The sequence below is a fragment of the Strongylocentrotus purpuratus genome, unplaced genomic scaffold, assembly GCF_000002235.5.
Source record: "Strongylocentrotus purpuratus isolate Spur 01 unplaced genomic scaffold, Spur_5.0 spur5_scaffold_14, whole genome shotgun sequence".
Lineage (NCBI taxonomy): Eukaryota > Metazoa > Echinodermata > Echinoidea > Camarodonta > Strongylocentrotidae > Strongylocentrotus > Strongylocentrotus purpuratus.
Window position 1 is genome coordinate 15,022,348 of NW_022145599.1, and position 21,259 is coordinate 15,043,606.

The 21,259-nt window shown below is 38.9% G+C and overlaps 1 protein-coding gene across 1 annotated transcript; it reads left to right on the forward strand.

Annotated features, from left to right (window-relative positions):
* Positions 1-7,989: 7,989 nt before the first annotated feature.
* Positions 7,990-20,409, forward strand: LOC583667 (mpv17-like protein). Its single transcript, XM_783568.5, has 4 exons — positions 7,990-8,584; positions 12,526-12,626; positions 16,777-16,875; positions 19,072-20,409. The coding sequence occupies exons 1-4, from the start codon at positions 8,236-8,238 to the stop codon at positions 19,081-19,083; spliced, it is 561 nt and encodes a 186-aa protein (XP_788661.1). The 5' UTR covers positions 7,990-8,235; the 3' UTR covers positions 19,084-20,409.
* The last annotated feature ends 850 nt before the right edge of the window (positions 20,410-21,259 follow it).

Genomic DNA, 21,259 nt, shown 5'->3' on the forward strand with positions numbered 1-21,259 from the left:
TGGAAAGGCAGCAAGTTAACAATGTCCGCGATTATTAATGATGTGTTTTAAAGTAGGCATACTTTAATCTGTATTAGTTTCAGAAACTGAAAACAGTGTAAGCGAAACATATTTTGAGGCCTCTATCTCCCAGCTGTATTGTATTAGGTTTAAACATAGTTATTGATCAGCCTACTTCATTTCAACAGGAAAGTGACATCCTTGATTTCAAGTAGCTCCAATTAGTTGTGCGTGATATAATGGTCTCTGAGCTGTTAATGCGAAACCAAAACAAGTGTAATGCGAAACAAGTTTTGATGGCTCCGACCTCCAAAGTTTTATGAGATTTACAGAAAGTTCATTGAATACAATAAGTCAAAGTTTTTCCACTTATCGACAGATTCTGATTGATATAATATTTGCTAACATAAACGGTGTTGTATCCCTGGGCAACAATGATAATGCCGTCCCTCATGTCGCTACATTATAGTTGTACTTGTGTACACGAATGTATTCTAATCGCAAGAATGAACGTAGAGGTCGTTGTTCAGATAAATCCTGGCATTACGGCGTTTTCTTTTCGATGAATAAATCAAAAGTCTGTGACAGTTATGAATAGAAAAGTTTTCGATTTGAATTTATATTTATTCAAACTAGTTTTCAAATACGAAATTTTGCCGGACTTTCTTCTTGGCACGTTGGGAATCAATGCATTTAATTCTATGCGCCAAAAATCGGTTTCGATCAAGTTTTTTGGCCCTCTTTAAAAAAGAATGAATAAAATCCATTTTAGGTGATTACACAACCTAAAGGCTTCAAAGCAGTAGGCCGTTTATGTCTGTGTCTGCTTGTCTGTCTGCCTGTCTGTGTGTATGTGTGTTTGTAGAGGAGGGGTGCAGGTTATATAGTAGGCCTAAATGGCACCCCTACTTTTAGATTTGTGCTCCGGTCAATATCAATAATCGTCCCATTTTTCACGAAGTGACGGATAAAATTAAAAGAAAGTTATTTTCGAATAAATCGCTTTCAAACTTTCAAACCAAAATCTCAACCTCTTTAATGTATAAAGGGCAAATACATGTTATATCCTGGGATAGAACATATCTCAATGTTTAGTTCTATGTTTAATTATTTCCATAATTTCTTATATTTTGGGGGGAAATGAGCTGTAAACATAACCGTCACTTTGTGAAAACACGAAATGCAAGAACGCGCTGCGATTTTGTTTTCACGATGTGACGGCTCGTAGCCGCGCGCGTAAAACATACAGGGTTTTCCTCTTGTGGATGGAATTCCCGAAATGGACACTAAATACGGCAAAACGTTATGTTTAATTGATGGACAGATAAAATAACTCGAACTGCGAGATAGAGTACATTTTCCTCTTTCTGTAGCTGCTTTTTTATTCCTCTGATTGAACTTTTAACACAACCGTCATTTCGTGAAAACACAAATTACATAGAACGCTTTGATTTTGTTTTCACGAAGTGACGGCTCGTGGCCGCGCGCGTATAAAACATATGGGATTTTTATTGTGTGAAGCAATTTCATGATAATTAACAATGGCAGTAGTATAGTATAATACACGTATACGTAGGCCCAGTAGTAGAGGTATCATTCTGATCCTTATTATCCTGATTATCTATTTCAATACGTCTAGAGGATAAACTCATGACAATTAACCATTTATCATAAATCATTGTCTTTAAGCTTACCATTATATGCACCTGGCTCGAATTTTGCTTGGGTATTTGGTACTGAATGATTTAAATGGTAAAAATGAACTTGTGTCCTATCCATTCTAGTCTTATTCATTTGCATTATGTTTTATTCATTCAAGTTCTAGTGTTTCTGACTGTTTTCAAGACAATATCTTTTTTGTCGCTCATAGTTCTATGTAGCTTGATATCTCATGGTAATGTTGAGGGAAAAGCAATCCAAGCAACGATTTCTGAATTGTAGCGAACAACATAGGAACAACATATATTTGACATTCATAGGGCCCTGTCTTAGTAAACATTTGATAATAATGTACATAATCATGATGAATATACATTTAAATTCTCCTTCTTCTTCTTCTTCTTCTTCTTCTCTCTTTCTTCTTACATACCCTCCATTTTCTTTTATTCTTATATGCTCTAATCTGAAGTAGGTATCTTGTTTAAAAAACTATTTCTTGTTATGGTATAACAGTAGGGGTACAACAGTAAAGTAAGTATACTGAAACAATGTATATATTCGTGTAACATGTCAATAAGGGTATTTTGCATGGTTTTCACATTCTCTTCTCTTTACTGGGTTTCATTAACAACTCTTATGGAAAGTGGAATGAATGAATTAATGCGGCGACTAGTTCTTGCTTTAACAGATCTCAATCTTCGTCCGCTTCTCAGGTGTATGTACTAACTGGTCATTAAGGGGTGGGTTAGATCAGACATAATGGTTAGGGCCTTAGATACTACTCTTTCCTTACAGACTTCATCTAGGTCAACAGTATGGTTCATTATTTTGCTGGCTTGTTTTACAACCCTTCTCAGCTTTTGTTTGTCACTTTGCCTTGCACTATTAAACCAGATAATGGAATAACATGTAATAGTACTCTGAATTATCGACTGGTAAAAGAGAAACAGAATTCTATATATCGTTCACATGAAAGTACTTTAACTGTCTAAGAAAATACATACGCTGGTTGCATTTTGGTAAGGTGCGCTTCGACTTGTCTTCCCAAGACAGCTTATTGTCGATTTCTGTGCCTAGGTATCTATAACTTTCAACATTCTCCTCGGGAGGGCGATCCTCTCTTGTTGGCACCCACTTGGCAAGGTCCTGGGGTCGGATGATAGACGAAGGTCTATCGGCAAAGTAGAGCAAGAATTCTCGATCGTATTGTATATGAGTTGCAGGTAGTCCATTTTGGAAGTGGATTTCACAGACGAGACATGAACAAAACACAGTCAAACATAACCAGGTGAGGGTCACATTTCCAAAATACATCCTGGTTCGATACACAGTCCAATGTCATATTAGAAAAACATTAATTCTAGACAAAAACAAAACAAAAAAAACACAGCAAGAAGTCATGTCAATATCGGTCGCTACGGTGCAGCGCCCTCGACTCTTAATCCTTGTCTGAATTCAGTTTCCCCCTCTCGCGCGAAGCGTGAAAGCTTTGACGTTTCCTTAGAATATTAGAGAAAGCAGACTATTCATTCTACTGTTCTCGACTCTTAATCTTAATTATCTGAATTCAGTTTTCCCCTCCCGCGCAAAGCGCGGAAGCTTTGACGTTTCCTTTAAATTATTATAGATAGAAGACGATTCCTTGTACCGTTTTCGACTCTTAATCCTTGTCTGAATTTAATTTCCCCCTCTCGCGCGAAGCGCGGAAGGTTTGACGTTTCCTTAAATTATGGGAGAAAGCAGACGATTCGTTGTACTGTTTCGACTCTTAATCCTTATCTGAATTCAGTTTTCCCCCTCACGCGCAAAGCGCGGAAGCTTAGACGTTTCCTTAAATCATTATAGATAGAAGACGATTCGTTGAACCGTTCTCGACTCTTAATCCTTGTGTAAATGAAGTTGCCCCCTCCCGCGCGAAGCGCGGAAGCTTTGGCGTTTCATCAAAATATTAGAGAAAGGAAGCCGATTCGTTGTACCGTTGTTTACTCTAAATTCTTGTTTGAATTTAGTTTTCCCGAAAATTTTAAACCTCTGATTTCTTTAGCTGATATTATAGGAAAGTGAAACGTCGAGAAAATACACGTATTGTAGTTGTAGTCACTCTCGAAGTCGTCACAGCGGATAAAAAGTCACAGTTCGTAGGGGGAAAAAACTTGTCGGCCGACCGACATTATAGTTTATACATCTCACCGACTTCAAACTTCTGCGTTGATATAGTCATGGACCTATTACGAATGGACATTCATCGTTTTCTTAACGAATTCATTGTGATTGTCTCCGTCAATGTCGTCTCAATAACATTCCGTACATGTTTCTTCACTTTGATCTCATGATGGTCACCGCAAATAAGCCGGGACAGAATCAAGATAGTGATTTTAAACATGTTAATCTACATGTGCAGAAGATAATAAATCGCTTAGATCATGGGAACTCGATGTGCAGTTCTGGTTAATAATTGGAAATTTTGTTCCGTGTACTGTGTTCTATTTTTGAAAAACATGTTGATATTACCAGATAGGTTTTGTTTGGATTGTTTGTTATTGAAAATCCCGTTTTCCCCCATTTCCTCATAATATTCCAGAATTACAACGCACAGGGCTTATAAAGATCATGGCCTTCTAATTGCTTTTTAAGGCCATTGGTGTGTGCAAAAGTGTGCAAATCAGTAATAATAAATTTCATATCACCAAAATCGTCTGCTTTTCAACTTTGCTGCTCCCCATTGGGGATGTTTTTATTGAAGACATACTCTTACAGAGCGCACCATCCAAACAAAACCCAAGAGAGTGAAACTGCTCCTTTGTCAATGCCCAAAAAATGCTTACGCAGTCGTTATTGTTAAAACAGCTGAATGTTCTCATTAAAGGGAAAGTCCACCCCCAAAATAAGTTTGTTTCGATAGAGGCAGAATAATAAGAAAATCAGGTGAGTGAAAGTTTGAGAAAATTCTGAATGAAAATAAGAAAGTTATGAATTATTGAAGTTGTGATCAATCAAATACAAATTGGCAACTCTGTGACTTATTATACGAGCTCTCCTTCATTTGCTCTGTGCATAATATTCCATAAAATCATGTTTTCTTCGTTATTGAAGACGGAATATATATTTGTTCCTTGCAGGGGGAGTATAGAAACATATTTGCAATTATTATATTTAGGGTGCATGTATGGTTGAAATTTTTCTTGAGGGAAAATGAAAATTTTAGATTTTTTTAGTACTGAGCAAATGGAAGTTGAGCTCGCATGATACGTCATAGAGTTGCCAATTTGTGTTTGATTGATCACAACTTAAAAAATCCTAACTTCCTTATTTTTAATCGGAATTTGCTCAAACTTTCACTGACTTGTTTCTCTCATTTTTCTACTCCTATTAACACTAACTTAATTTCAGGGTGGACTTTCCCTTTAAGATGCACATAATCAGAAGGCAGTGGCTATCATTGGATCAGAGAAAGAATCACGTTGAATGTCCATCCGTAATAGGTCCATGCAACGTTGTCGATTTGTATCCGTGGTTAGGGGGGGGGGGGGGGGGGGGATGATCGGTGCCAAAATATTTTCGGCAATTGATCAAAACAACAAAGAGGTAGAAGCGTGTGGCAGGTTGCACCCCTCCCTTCCAAGTTATTAACTTTTTCAAGTCACCCTCAATAAAGCACATTTCAGAGAAAATGGGACTCATGTGGGTCCCACACGGGCTTGCTACCTGGGTTATTATTCTCTCAAGCGCGTAGCGAGGATTTTATTATAGGGGGCGGTAGTGAGCACGCGAATCACTTACAGAACGCGCGAAGCGCGCTCCCAAGGGGGATGGGTGCAGGGAGGGGGTGTCCCGCCCGAAGCGCGGAAGCTCTGACGTTTCATTAAATTATTAACGAAAGAAGACGATTCGTTGTACCGTTCTTGACTCTTATTCCTTGTCTAAATTCAGTTTCTTTTGACGTTTCATTAAATTATTAGAGAAAGAAGCCAATTCGTTGTACCGTTCTCGACTCTTAATCCTTGTTTGAATCAAGTTCCCCTTCCTCCGCGCGTAGCGAGAAAGCTCTGACGTTTCATTAATTTATTAAAGAAAGAAGACGATTCGTTGTACCATTTTCGACTCTTAATCCTCGTCTGAATTCAGTTCCCCCCCCCCCTTCTCGCGCGAAGCGCGGAAGCTTTGACATTTTATTAATTTATTAGAGAAAGAAGACAATTCGTTGTACCGTTCTCGACTCTTAATCCTTGTTTGAATCAAGTTCCCCTAATTCCTCCGCGCTACACGTGTAAGCTCTGACGTTTCATTAAATTATTAAAGGAAGAAGACGATTCGTTGTACCATTTTCGACTCTTAATTCTTGTCTGAATTCAGTTTTCCCCCTCCTTCCCGCGCGAAGCGCGGAAGCTTTGACGTTTCATTAAATTATTAGAGAAAGAAGACGATTCGTTGTACCGTTCTCGACTCTTAATCCTTGTCTAAATTCTGAATCCAGTCCCCCCCCCCCCTCTCTTCCGCGCGAAGCGCGGAAGCTTTGAGGTTTCATTACATTATCTATATAGAGAGAGAAGACGATTCGTTGTACCGTTCTCGACTCTTAATCCTTTTTCTTCCTACATCCTCTTCCTTTCTTCTTTCTCTCTCTCTCTCTCTCTTTTTTTTTGGCCGGCGGTTTATTTTTTTTTTTGGGGGGGGGGGAGCGACCGCCCCAACCGCCCCCCTGGCTTCACGCCTGTATCCTCTCTGTCTCTCATTATCTCTCTCTCCCACTCTCTACTTCTTTTTTTTGCACTTTTGCGCTTTGCGCTTAATATTTAGCTCTTTGCTTTTTAACGCTGCGGCTTTGCATTTGGCGCACTGCATTTTTATGTTGCTGTTGATTGAATAAATTGAATACATTCATCAATTCCTGATGAAGCCGTATGAGCGAGAATTCAATTTAATCTTGTCTCATATACAGTTGTCTCATTTACGTATGTATTATGAAAATGATATAGCAAATTAAAATGCGTATATTGATGGTCATCTTGCAAGTAATAACCATTAACTACTCTCGTCGGGCTCTCATTAATTTTTCTCTTCATTTTTTAATTTTTTTTTTTATTGGGGGGGGGGGGATGATTGTACAGGCCATCCCCCCACCTGAAATATGGGGGGGGGGGGGATATATCCCCCCATCCCCCCCTCCCCCCGGGATCGACACCCATGGGTCCATGTTATAGAACACGAGGATCGAGCAAGAATACCGACACAGCTGACCCGACACAGCAACATTATTTACATGTATGCGAGTCTTTCTTTCTCCCTTGACGAAACGACTCCACCCCCCAAAAAACCCTCTCTCTTTTACTCCCCCTCTTTCCGATCCCCCGTTTCTTTGGTTTCCCCTTTTTCCCCCTTTATTTCTTCTTCTCCCTCCTTTTTTTTTTTTTCTTTCTTTCTTCTCTTTTCTTTCCTTTCTTTCCTTTCTTTTCCTGTTCTTTTTTCTTTTCCTCCCCTTCTCTCTCTTTTTCCGCTCCCCCTTCTCTCTTTTTTCCCGACGGGGCAATTTTACCGACAATATCATATATACAATATACAGGTGGGGGTGTCGCACCCCATACCCCCCCCCCCTCCTTTGGAGACGCCCCTGCTTACCTCCCCCTTTTTATTCGCCGGCTGGCTTTTCCACCGCTAAATATTTCCTCACGAATTGGTTAAAAAAACACCCCCCCCCCCCCCCCCGAGAAATTCCTGGATACGCCCTTGCTTAACATCATTATTAGTATTAGTATTACACCTTTTAACAAACTCACGGCGACGCCTATAGTCCGCAAGCTCTAATGATAACTGGATACTTTCATCAGTATTCGCATGTTTAGTTTTGTTGATGCATCCTTTGATCCACCGTATGTCTTATTAACCTCTTTGTCTCCGAGTCATGCCCTCGATCGTGAGGTCACGATTACGGGGATGACAGGGAAGCTTTGATTACTGAAAGGTCATGGATTTATTGAGAGAGAGCATCGAACTTTACGAGACACACCTCCAACACACCGGTATCTGCACAGCGTAGTCTGCGAGACCGTGATTGACGACAAAGGTGAGACCAAAAAAGAATTAGCGATTTTGTGAGTCTAGACCGGCCGGATGTTAAACATCTGCTATTTGAAATATTAATTGTTATGTATTCTAGTCGTTCGACTCAGCTCAAAGCATACTGTTCCATGTTTGTGCTGTCTTTGAGCTACATAGACTTCTGAGAGTTTTTCTTCTCCAATTTGAGCCTTGGGATGGAGACTGCGAGGTAAACAAATATTGCCCTGGCGGGGCGGGACCGGTTTAAATGAACATGGACCCTATTAATACCTCGAGTGTTTTAGAGTATTAGTAAACTTCAATTATTGTTTGCGATGTCGATGTGTGAACCGCGCGGTAATAGTGCCGAGTCTAGAGCTCAATAAGAGGACCCCGCGATGTAGGCCTAGATCTAGTACTAGTCTACGCCTAATCTAGTCTAACCGTCTCCTTTTTATACTTACAAACATGTAGTCTTAGCGTTCCTTTTCTGCAATTATTAATTTCTTCACGATGTAATACAAATTCTGCATCAACGAAATGGCCACTGTATCCCGCTTGATAGTTTTAAAAACGAAATACATCCAGCCGATAACGATTTTTGCCAGGAAGAACCCTCTGCTAGCCAACACGATAACGTACGCCGGGCTGGGAGGACTGGCGGAGTTCACGCAACAGGCTATCAACAGGAAATCCGGAGAACCTTTTGAGACTCGAAGAATCTTCAATTTTCTTGTTATTGGTGTGTGCTTTAATGGACCTGCGGGCCACTTTTGGTACAGATGGCTGGACCGATTCATACGGCCGACTGCCAAGATGGCAGTGGCCAAGAAATTATGCATGGATCAGATACTTTGTGGATCGGCTTTCGTTGCTGCCTTTTATACAGGTAAGTCGACCTAAAAAATATCGAAAATCTTCGTCCTATTGTACTTTATAAAAGCAAAAACAAACAACCAGAACCATGTCATAACAAAAGAAAAAAAAAATATTCAATTGAGTACAAAAATACCCCTAACAAAAAATCTAAATGAATTTTGCTCATTTTCGAAGAATGTCAAAATTGAAAACGGTTTTTATTTCTTCCAATATAAATGTTTCAACGTTATTGTCTTTTGTTTTCATTTTCTATTTTTCTCTCTACAAATCAATAGGACCCTATAGCCTAAGTAAAATCCTTGACATTTGAGAAAAACCGAGCGAGGAACAGGCACGTAGCCACGGGGGGGGGGGGGGGGGGGGGGGGGGTGGAGGCACGTGCCCCCCAAAAAATTTCAAGATCGGTTGAACTTTTTTAGACCCCCCTTTTTTTTTTACCTCGATCGATTAGATGTGCCCCCGGCCCCCCCCCCCCCCCCCCCCCCCACAACATCAAACTCTGGCGGCTACGGGCCTGGCGAGGAAGGGTCTCTCGAAGCAAGGGTTATTAGCCTAATAATAACTCATTGATGGTGATAATAATTATGGTTGCAGTGCCCTCTGAACGGTATTGATGAGGCTACCCTGGCCCCGGGTCACAAAGACACACACACACTGTCCATATACATCATTACATGTAATTATTTATTATCATGAATATCTGAGGTTAACACCCTACTTTAGATCAGTCTGTATTAACAAAAATATTTCACAGTTTACGGGATATTTGATAATAAAGACTTGCGTAGTAGCTATGCCCTTGGTGAATTATCGGTATCAATAATACATTTTCGAAATGTAACCAAATTTATGCATACATGCCTTTGTAAAGCACCTCGATACGAATTATTTCATTCGCCTGTTACGAATAAATGCATCTCACTAGTCAGAATTCAAATTGCATACAACAAAATGTGTTGTTAGGTAGGGCAAGCCATATTGTGTTTGTCCTACCACGGCCTAGGGGTCTTAAACACCTTGATGTGACTATATAGCCCTATATAGTAGAGGAAGGAAAAGAACTGCACCCCTTTTATTTTCAATATATGTTAATAGTCTACCTGAATGTACTCCTGAAGGTATCATAGATATGTATGCTGACGATACGACACTTACCGTCAGTGCAAATGATGCAACTGTTGTGGAAGAAAAATTAACTGTTGCGTTAAACAGAGTCATGGCATGGATTAAGGAAAATCGTCTTGTTCTTAACACTGAAAAAACTTGTGTCATGTTAATAGGCTCTCCTGCTAATCTCAAGAAAATTGAATCTTTCACCATTTCATTAAACGGCAATTTGATCAAAAGAGTTCAATTCACCAAATGCCTAGGACTTTTGATAGATGAAGAATTGAAATGGTCTAAACAAATCGAAAACGTAAGTAAACTTACCCAGAAAAACATTAGCATGATAAAGAGAGCAAAGAGTTTTTTGCCTCAAAAATCCTTAAAGTTACTTTATAACAGTCTAGTGTTGCCACGATTAGATTACTGCTCTGTTGTATGGTCGAACCGATTTCATTCTCATACAACTAAGCTGCAAAAAATTCAAAAGAGGGCCGCAAGAATAATATTGAACAAGACATATGACACACCGTCGGCTGATTTGTTCACAAGTCTTAAATGGATGACACTAGACAAGCGGTTTGAGTTAAGTCGCGTTATGATGATATATAAATGCGTTCATAACTTAGCACCCTCTTACCTTCAGGTAGGCTTAATCAATCCTAATGATGTACATGAGCATCATACAAGGCAAATAGACAGGGGATGTTTACGTGTGCCTAGATTTCACACTGATTGTTATAAGTGTAGCCCAATTGTTTCTTCCATATTTGAATGGAATAAGCTAGATAATTCGTTGAGAACGGCTTCCTCTGTCAATTCATTTAAGAGATTGTTTAAACAAAGTTGTAATTTGTGAATGGCTCAGCCGTACATACACTACGTGCATGTTCTGTAATATTTACATGTCTTATTCACATAATTGCGACTTAATTAATATTTTCCTATTGACATTACTGCTTACTAGGTTAATGATATATGTTAATTTTGCAAACGAGTATTATTTTTGTAACTGTTCTGTATAAATGTTATAAACGATGTAAATATGTTCATTCAGGGCCCCATGGAAGACCACTACTTGCTGGTGAATGGGCTACCCTGTCAAAAGATCAGAAATAAATAAATAAATAAATAAATAAAAAATAAAATTACGCAATATTAGAGGTGGAATTTTATAAAGGCGCGTATATAATCGCAAGTTTTGAATGGAGAGAAACATGTACATAAAATTCATGCGCGTTCTTTCATATTCCTGGATATGGCTAGATCCTTTGAATGAAAAGCGAAAACAAATTATTCAAGACGTCAACATAAAGAAAGAAAGAAAGGAATAACTAATTAAATTTCACATTTTACATGAACAGCATGTTTTGTTTGTTATTGTTGCTGTTGGTGCAATTTCAAATACGAGAATGATCCAAGAGGCACTTAATGGATTCGTTCTATAACTTAAAACATAAGAACAATGACAAAATAAAGCTGGAACATTTTATTTCGCTATGAACAGAAAAAGATCATGTTCGCGATTTGTTATTGCAGAGACAGAGACCAACAGTGATCCTGTTTAAAATAATGTTCCAGGCAGTCAGTCCAAACAAGTATAGTTCATCAACACGCTAGTTCATCGCAATTTCCGCATGTTTCCGCAATGTACTTATTGTGACTTTAGAATCAAAACATCAATTCATAAAAAAAGAATGTTAAGTCCGGACCTATAATATCATGAACCCTGGATCGACCATATTCGGTTCGTAAATATCAGGGTTCGTTCAGGCTTGACTGGTTCGTTCGACGTGAAAACTAGAAGAAGAAGATTTTGGGTACAATTCTCCTGCAAATGATCACAACTGAGAATATAAAATACATGTACCCGCTGATTTTCAAACATAATTATGTAAGGCCTTAATTAATAATTTAGGCAAGTGAATATAATTATTATCCTAAAATACAAGGTCAGATTTCCTCGTATATAATTATTTATGATTCTACGTCGGACACGGGGCTATTTGTCATTATTCCATCTTCATTTTCTCAGTCATCTTTCTTTATGTTATTTTAATCTCTCTCGTTAATCATTCTTATTCTGTTCCTCTGACTATTAATACAGGACCCAATATGGCCTGAGTATATTTAGGACATTGAATATGCATGTACATGTTTCATTCTGAAAAAAGGGCTCGATTTTTTGGCGTAATTTTATAGATTTATGAATATTCTATTTCAGATTAATTTTTTTTTTAGAGTTTATTATGAGTCGCTCTCCTTTATCTTCACTCCCTCCCCCCTCTCTCTCTCTCTCTCTCTCTCTCTCTCTTCTCCCCCCTCTGACCTAACCCCTGCCTGTCTGTCTGTCTCTGTCTCTGTCTGTCTCTGTCTCTCTGTCTCTCTGTCTCTCTCTGTCTCTGTCTCTCTCGTCATCCATTCTCGTTTTGTTTCTCTTTATAATACAGGAATGGGTATGCACGAGTGCCGCGAGGAAGAGCACCGAATCATCCTGAACAAATTGTTTTCGGATCAGGAGCTAGCTATTCTCTCATTATTCTGTCTTCTTTTCTTTTCCTCTCTCTCTTCACAGCTTATACATCATTTTAATCACTTGTTATTCACTCTCTTCCATTCATACATCAGGGATGGGTATGCAAAAGAGTCGGGATGATAATGTTCAGGGATATAAATATATTATCGTGTCATAACGTTAGATGTTTGCGTATCATATGAACATTCTACCTGAGATCAGGGCCTTTCCTGTTATTCGGTCTTCATTTTCTCTCACTCTTTTCACTTTTTAATATTTTTTGAGAACTTCGTTTAACTATTCTAATTTTGTCCACCTTCCCATGCATACAGGGATGAGTATCTTAGAGGGTCAAGAGGATATCTTCGAGGAGCTTCGAGCCAAGTTTCTACCTACCTTCAAAGCTAGCTGCTGCTTCTGGAGCGTGGCACAGGTATTTGATACTTCACACGAGACCGACAGCAGACCGACAACAGGCCAAAAGCACGCTGATTGAAGACCGACAGCAGATCTACAACATACCGACAGCAGACCGACGACAAGACGACAGCACACCAATGACAGATCTACAGCATACCGACAGCAGAACGACAATAGACCGAAGACAAGTTGACAACACACCAACGACAGATCTACAACATACCGACAGCAGACAGACGACAAGTCGACAGACACCAACGACAGATCAACAACATACCGACAGCAGACCGACAGCAGACCGACGATAAATTGACAGCACACCAACGACAGATCAACAACAAACCGACAGCAGACAGACGACAAGACGACAGCACACCAACGACAGATCAACAACATACCGACAGCAGACTGACAATAGACCGACGACAAGTTGACAATACACCAACGACAGATCTACAATATACCGACAGCAGACAGACGACAAGTTGACAACACACCAACGACAGATCTACAACATACCGACAGCAGACAGACGACAAGTTGACAATACACCAACGACAGATCTACAATATACCGACAGCAGACAGACGACAAGTTGACAACACACCAACGACAGATCTACAACATACCGACAGCAGACAGACGACAAGTTGACAGCACATCAGCGACAGATCAACAACATACCGACAGCACACCAATGACAGATCTATAAACATACTGACAGCAGACAGACAGCAGACCGACAACATACCTACTACAGACAGACAACAGACCAACAGCAGACCAACAGCAGACCAACATCAGACCAACAGCAGACCAACAGCAGACCAACAGCAGACCAACAGCAGACCAACAGCAGGCCAAGAATGATAATAATAATAATATTGGCATTTATATAGCGCTCTTACAGACATACATGTGTATCACAGCGCTTTACAACATATTATTATTACCCCGGTCATCGGATTCAGGCTTACCCGCACACAAGGTATGCACATTCTCCACTCCCTGGGGAGCATTCCAGCCAGTCGCCATTTTACAAGCGCCACTTGCTAATCAAACCACATTAGCTTTCGCATCCTACCGGGTACCCATTTTAACACCTGGGTGGAGAGTGGCAAATGTAGATCAATGTCTTGCCAAAGGACATTAGTGCCGCGGCGGGACTTGAACCGCGGACCTTGTGATCCACAGTCCGGTGACTTATCCACTCGACCACGACACCAAAAGCAGACCGACGACATATCGAAAGCAGACTGACAACAACACCACCTACCAACCCTCCCCCTTTTATCAATATATGGATATGCCACTTATAATAAATGGTTTATTCAAATACTTTTGACCATCCTTCCACCCCTCCCCCGTTTATCAACATGATTATGGACACGCTCCTTGAATAAATGGTCCTCATTTATGATTTGACAAATGCTTTATTGAGCCTGTTTCAGAGGCCATGGTTAGTTTCTTTTCGCTCCTGATGTTTGCTCCCCTTGATAATGAGAGCCTAAACGATCATTTTGGCTTAAATCAAACAGTCTTGAGTCTACATCGACTTGTATACTTTGTCCTCCCACCTCCCTGATCCACTCAATCTCGAACTGCATAAAACTAGAACATAACCGCGCCTTTGTTGTTTACCAAAAATGAACAACGTAAGTTTGACATTCGTGTTTTTTGTCCCTTTAATAATATACAAACATCTTTATTTTGTATTTCTCATGATTTTAGAATATTCGAAATACATGTGCTTTAACATTTTGATTTAGATTTTGAATGTGATTCTTATTTTGATATTTGTTGTCTTACTGGGGAGTGCAATATTATTCCTATAAATAAGCAAATAATTATTTTTTTAAATAACAATTTTTCTCTCATCTAACCTAAGCAAATAAATAATCTGTAGTGTATTTTATTACAAAAATGACGTTTGCCAAAAGGGACAAGTCATGAATTACAAAAATTAAATGTCTACTAAATTTCTTGCACTAACTTTAAAATTCACCACCGATAATTCATCGAGTCGATGAAGTCTTCGTCTCCATAGAGATAAAGCACTCATTCGAGTGTCATGATCATTTTGCAGAATAATTGCTAAGAGACCCGAGTACGTGTACAGTTTAACAGGGGCCAATGCGGGGTTTTGTAAAAGAGGGGTACAACATTTCTAACGTTGCTGACAACCAAATACCCCCCCCCCCAAAAAAAAAAAAAAAAAACAAAAAAAAAACAACAACAAACAAAAAAAAAAAAAAACAAAAAACAAAAACAAAAACACAACAACAGTCGCCTCAAAAGGAGGAGGAGCACATTTTGGGACTTGTGTATTTAAGATATATCACTTGGGGCTCAAGTGATTTTCGAGTTTTAGTGTAAATCTTGTGTGATGTCATAAACTGCTACCTAAGCAATAATATTCCGCGTTTCAGTGAGCTTTGCCCGGGCAGAGTTCATTTGTTTATGTGCTGAAGCGACAAGCATCAATGCTTTTCGATAACACTTTTCATAATCACTGACTAAAATCCGGGAAACATACATGTAGGTATTTTCATAATGCAACTCCCTGAGGGAGTGGGTATTAATGAACACATCAACTTTCTGTCGACAGTTTGCAGCATTCCTTTTGTTTACATTACTGCAAAAAACTAGTATACTTAATAGTTCAATGAAATTTATGTGAACGAACATGACGCACGTACACGAATTCCCTGGCCCATAACTTCTGTTTCAGTATAATGGCATGTGTCCCTTAATTTTGTGTGTGTTACAACTTTGCAACTTACTTGCTATTTTTACCCAGAATATTGCAGTTTTCATAACCAGAGGCGGCCCTCCCGGAGGGCAGGGGGGGGGGGGGCACAGTGCCCCTCCACTTTTTCAGATACCCCCAAAATGCCCCTTTTTACATAGGAAAAGTGCCCCTTTTATTTTGTAAGAAGTGCCCCTTTTACATAGGAAAGGTGCCCCTTTTACTTTGACAAGTGCCCCTATTACTTAGTAAAAGTGCCCCTTTCCCCTTTTCACCTCTGACGAGTGCCCTTTTTGTTTTTGACACGTGCCCCTTTTCCTTCGACATGTTCCCCTTTTCCTTTGCAATAAATGTTCATTTTCCATTCTCATGAATCTTGAAATTATCTTGAATAAGTGCCCTTTTTAATCTCTAGTAAGTGCCTCTTTTCAGGTACGAGAAGTGCCCCTTTTCATTTTTAATAAGTGCCCCCTTCACCTCTGATGATTGCCCTATTCAAAACTGAGAGGTGCTCTTTTTACTTTGACAACTTCCCCTTTTTTCCTTTGTAAGAAGTGCCCCTTCTCCTTTTAATAACTACCCCTTTTTTAAACTCGGATGAGCGCACCTTTCATTTTAACATGTGCCCCTCTTATTTTCTAATAAGTGCCCCTTTTCCTTATGATAAGTGCCCCCATTAAAAAGAGAGAGCTCCTTCCCCTTCTCATAACTTCCCTTCTCCCTTTCTAATAAGTGCCCCTTTTCCTTATGATAAGTGCCCCCATTAAAAAGAGAGAGCTCCTTCCCCTTCTCATAACTTCCCCTTCCCCTTCTGCGCTCGCTCGCGTTTAAAGATTATATAATTATGTTACTAATCAAAGGTCTTTTCAGTCTTCCGTTATGAGAATGTGCTTATAACCCCATCACGATTGGCTTTTTTCCTCTTTATAAGATGTAATTTTTCGCACTGCGACCTCACAGATCTTTAAAAATTTTCTCGCTCGCTTAGCTCGCTCGTAAATGCATATTTAGACATCACACCCAACTGTAAAGTTTGATGCTTAAGCGATATCTTGTATGATGTATGAAGAGAAACAAATATTGAAATCATCCCTGATAATGTAATCACAATGTAGGGATATATACCAATGTCTAAAAATTGTATATTTTCGCTTTGAGATTTCCCACTGTAGGTGCCCTTTTTTCCAGAAAGTGCCCTTTTTTTGTTGGTGCCCCCCCCACTTTGAAAGTCGCTCGGCCGCCCCTGTTCATAACAGTTTCAAAGTCAATTTTTATCTTTCCAATGATATACATATCATATTGATTATTATTTTGAATTTTGCCTTCTGACAAAAATGAATATTCAACTTGTCTTTATATTGATATTTTCCGTTAATAGTTTGATTCATCATTTAAACATTCTTTCTCCTTTTAGGTATTCAACTTCTTATTCCTCCCAACGTCTCTACGCATCGCCTATATAGCATCACTCAGCTTTGTGTGGACAAATTTCTTAGCCATCATGAAGAGAAAAGTAAGGATTTTTAATTTACTTGATGTATGATTGCACTGAGCTTGACCACGGGCGTATAGCTTTGTTATATGTCATGATTGTTTTACGAAAATGAAGAAGGAAATTCGTTTCTTCTTTCCTCCTCCTTCTTCTTCTTCTTCTTCTTCTTCTTCTCCTCTTTTCCTTACTGATTCGGAAAAGATTTCACACGCAGGCTTTGATTTTTACTCGTTCAAGACGTCTTAAGGTTTGGCTTTTAAGGATAAAAGTAATTGTTTTCAGTAATATGTAACCTTGATGAAGATTTTCACCTTCAAACAATAAATATGCCCAAGCCTTTGTGAAACCTGTTGCTTTCCATATGACCGATATTCCAATTATACACCAGGGACTTTTAGATTCGCACGAAGACAATGTGGATTGCTACGGTCGACGTCATTTTAATGCACTGCCTTGAATGGACGTCACACTTATCAGTCCACGCAAATCTAAAAGTCCCTATTACCTCAATTACGACGCCTAACCGACCCCAAACCGACTGATTCCTGGCTATTTGGGGGTAATGTAAATTTGTCTCGGTCGGTTGTCGGACTCAAGTTCGACGACATCTCATTGAAACACTGACTGAGGAAGTTTAAGAAACAAAGGAGATAATAAAGCTGTATACTGTTGACCGTATTGACAATGGTGCATCGGCTATTGTGTATTCTTTGTATTAACTAGAAAATGTTCCGACAAATGTTTAAACAAAAGCTTTCGGTGGTAGTATAGGCAAACATTCTTACGTATAATTTGCTATCGAGGTTTTAAAGGAGCGAGTGGAATACCGGTTTACTAACATTTGCAAATTGTATGAATACATTTTAAAACAAGGGTTGTTCCTGACATCATAACGGCTTGTCCGAGGCTTGCCCGACAACAAAAACAACAACAAGTAATATATGCAGACTGGATTACAAGTATAGTCCATTCAATTATAACAGGTTAATTGAATAACTCGTCGCTAGGTCCCCAGGAAAGAAATCATTCATAAATGTTAATAAACCGGTCAATCGGGTTGTATCACAGACCTCTTTCGTATATATGATTGTATATAATGTCCATTATTGTATCGTTGCGGGGAATTTTCAAATCATTGTTAAAAGGAGTTCATCAAGTCATGCCAGGGATCGCTTCATTTGGAGGGGAAATCCCGACGGTAAAATAATGGAATCTACATGTGTACTCTCAAAAGGGTAGGTCAAACCGCTAACCTTGGAGTTGTTCTCCTTATATTTCGCAGTGGATTCCACTAGCCTCAACACGTAGCAATCCCTAATATGCATGACTCCCCCAAAAAGTAAATTTACACTACTCTGCATGAAAAAAAATACTGTGATAAAATATCGTGATCAATCAAATCAAATTTAAAATAAATCGAAGTAATGTTGACGATTTTTACAATCTTTACGTCCATAAAAATTGTTATCGTTTAAATTGGTGCTCCAAGTTCGATACGAGCAACCTAAATAAACAAAGATCTGTCATAAAGTAGGCGAGCTAAGGTCCATTACTCAAGTGCAAAAAGCATTACAAGGAGTATGAAAAAGAGCAAATTGGCCGTTGTAAATCAAATAAAAGCTTATTAGTAATCCGAGAGATATAAATTTGGCACCCCTCAAAATTATTGTTTCTATATAAAAGGTAACAATGCACGTTTACCCTCGGGCTTTATACCCAATAAAGATACGCATCTAAAGTTTGTAAACAATCTGTTGTCTATATTTAGAGTTTTCGGTTAATGGGGTGATCTTTCACACAGATACATTTCACACAGATACATTAAAAATGTTATTATCAGGACCGTTTACACCGCAGAAATAGCAATTTGAAAAATTAAAGAATATAGATTTACAAAAAATCAGTCGGTGGCATCGTATTGAGCTTTAAATCTTACTTAGGAATCCGCATTTACATGAGGATGAACATCATTTTCCTCTCTCTATGTCACTGTCTCTCTCTCTCTCTGTCTCTCTGTCTTTCTCTCTCTCTGATGTATGAGGAGGAGAGTTACCGTGCAAGAAATAAACTGTTGTATATGACTTGCTGACCGGGCGGGGCTGATTGTTTGCTCATTTCACTTTTTTAAAATATTTAAAAAAAAATATTTTCTTATCTTGAATGATGTCTTTTTTTTTTCTCTATTCACATTTATTTAATTTTCTTTTATCTCAACAGGATATCCGATGACGCTGATCACTGTACTCTGTGGTTTAACACAGTCTTACGCAACTTGCAGGCGACGGTACACATGCTATTCTAGCTTAAGCCTCGGTCACAAATGCCATTACGAACTGCTACGAACGCCGTACGAACGATTTTCAGACAATGGAAATTCGGGAAGACAATGGAAAAACAGGGAGATTCGTACGAAATTTTCGTTCGTACGAACCTTTGTGACCGTAGCTTTAGTTCTGCTCCAATTCAAGTTCGGCATTCTCAGGGCATGGACACGAGTATAGTGGGAGATGTACCGGATATTTTGGAACACATTGTTCCTAAAGTTCTGAATTTGGCCATGTGTTGACCATACCATATAAATTATGAGTTCTGGCTCTATAAAAGAAGGACACTGGTGAGAGCTAGAAGAAAAATCACCTCTGTATTTTAGTTGGTTTGAATAATAGTAATGCCCTTCTGAATCTTAGCAGGGAAGATAGGTCACTCTCCTTCTTTGTCGAATTCTGGTGCCGAGTTGGATCCGAGCTAGTTCGGCACGATTCGTAGAGAGCTCGGGTTACAAGACAAGTAAGTTCGGTATTAACTCTCGTATCGCTGCATGAACATGTGAAACGTGAGCGTCCCTTGCCAGGAATCTACCGCCCGAAAGCTTTAATTTGGAGTTCGTCAAAAGACGGTGAAGTTCGTGTCTGAAAGGCAAGATGTTTTGATCGCACAAAATAAATAACATTTAGCGGCGGAAACATATTTTGTGACGTTAGACCACTAGTTGAGTTGTGATTAAACTACTATTGTGGACACTATATTTATAAATACTTTTATATTGGGGCCATGGTGCATACTTCATTTAGATACAATACATTTTTACTACGCAATGTTCGAGATCTCGACTACTTATCATGATTTCGTTGAGTGAATTTAAAATGCTCTGCACATAAATTATGTTTGAGGCAATATTTTGTGGATTATCGGCAACCAATTTCGTCTGTTATCATAGAAATATTTATGTACATATTACGAATCTCTCAAAATTACGTTTACACTGCATTTATGTCACGTGTATGCTTCTAATACAACAGTTATCACAGCATGCCAGATTCGTTGCCTGACATAGCAACACATAATGTCTGTAACCTATATTTTTCAGTGAATATCGAAAGACTTGTACGGGTGAATGTAATATACATGTGTAATAGTAGTCCGTCACTATCTATATATCTATATAGTCTTAATCTGAACATATTTGATAGCGCTTGGTTATTGTAGAAAAATGAAGAAACATAAGAACATTGGGGAACAAAATTCAGAGACTTCGACGTCGGGACAGTCACGTGACTTGAATACATGTACATGTCTCGAATGTGTCATAATGCTATCAGTGTTCGATCAACAGCGCTTTTTCAACTCTTTGTTCAAACTATATATAAACGTGCTGTTGACGCTTAATCAGATTGTTTGAAAAGATATGTTTACCTACGTCCTTGAAAATGACGTTAATTCTGCGTTGCGTGGTTGTTATTTAGCCTCAACATAGAAGAAAAGTCAGTCATGCAAAATTAAGACGAAAGTGCATGTCGGTATAATTCATGCGCAACACACATAAACAAATAAGTGTCGTGTAATCATTCAGTGTATTGCTGATAATGTTTTTTTCCTTCTATTTTCGGTGCCTTAAAAACAAATCCTTTTCAGATCTGTTGACATACTTTGTGACTTTAACGTATTATGCTGGTAATCTTGATCACACAGGCTTAATTGGTATGTGTTTTGGGCCGAATACGCCCCTCTCATGTGACCTAAGCCAACTGTGGGTTAAAGCCCCACTGTACTACTTGTAGCTACTTGCTCCTTCTATATAGAAAACAATGCCTAATTGGTGACCATTGGTCCCCCATGATCCTCTTTTCTTATGTTAATATTGAGACCTAAGTTGATGAGATAACCACCTGTCCAGTGACCTTGTAGGGTGGTCAAATCCCTCCTATAAACTAGTACAGATGGGCTTTAAGTGTTGTGTTAAAAGTAGAATACCTGGTTGTATTTGATGAATTTTACAAAAAACATACAAAGACCATGGCTTTGTTTGGGCCGCTTGTTCTTACAGTGTTATATCGAATGAAAGCAAAGAGATCGATTTATAGATCTTCCCGACAACCAACTATCCTTTTTTGTGTTGCTTTTATAG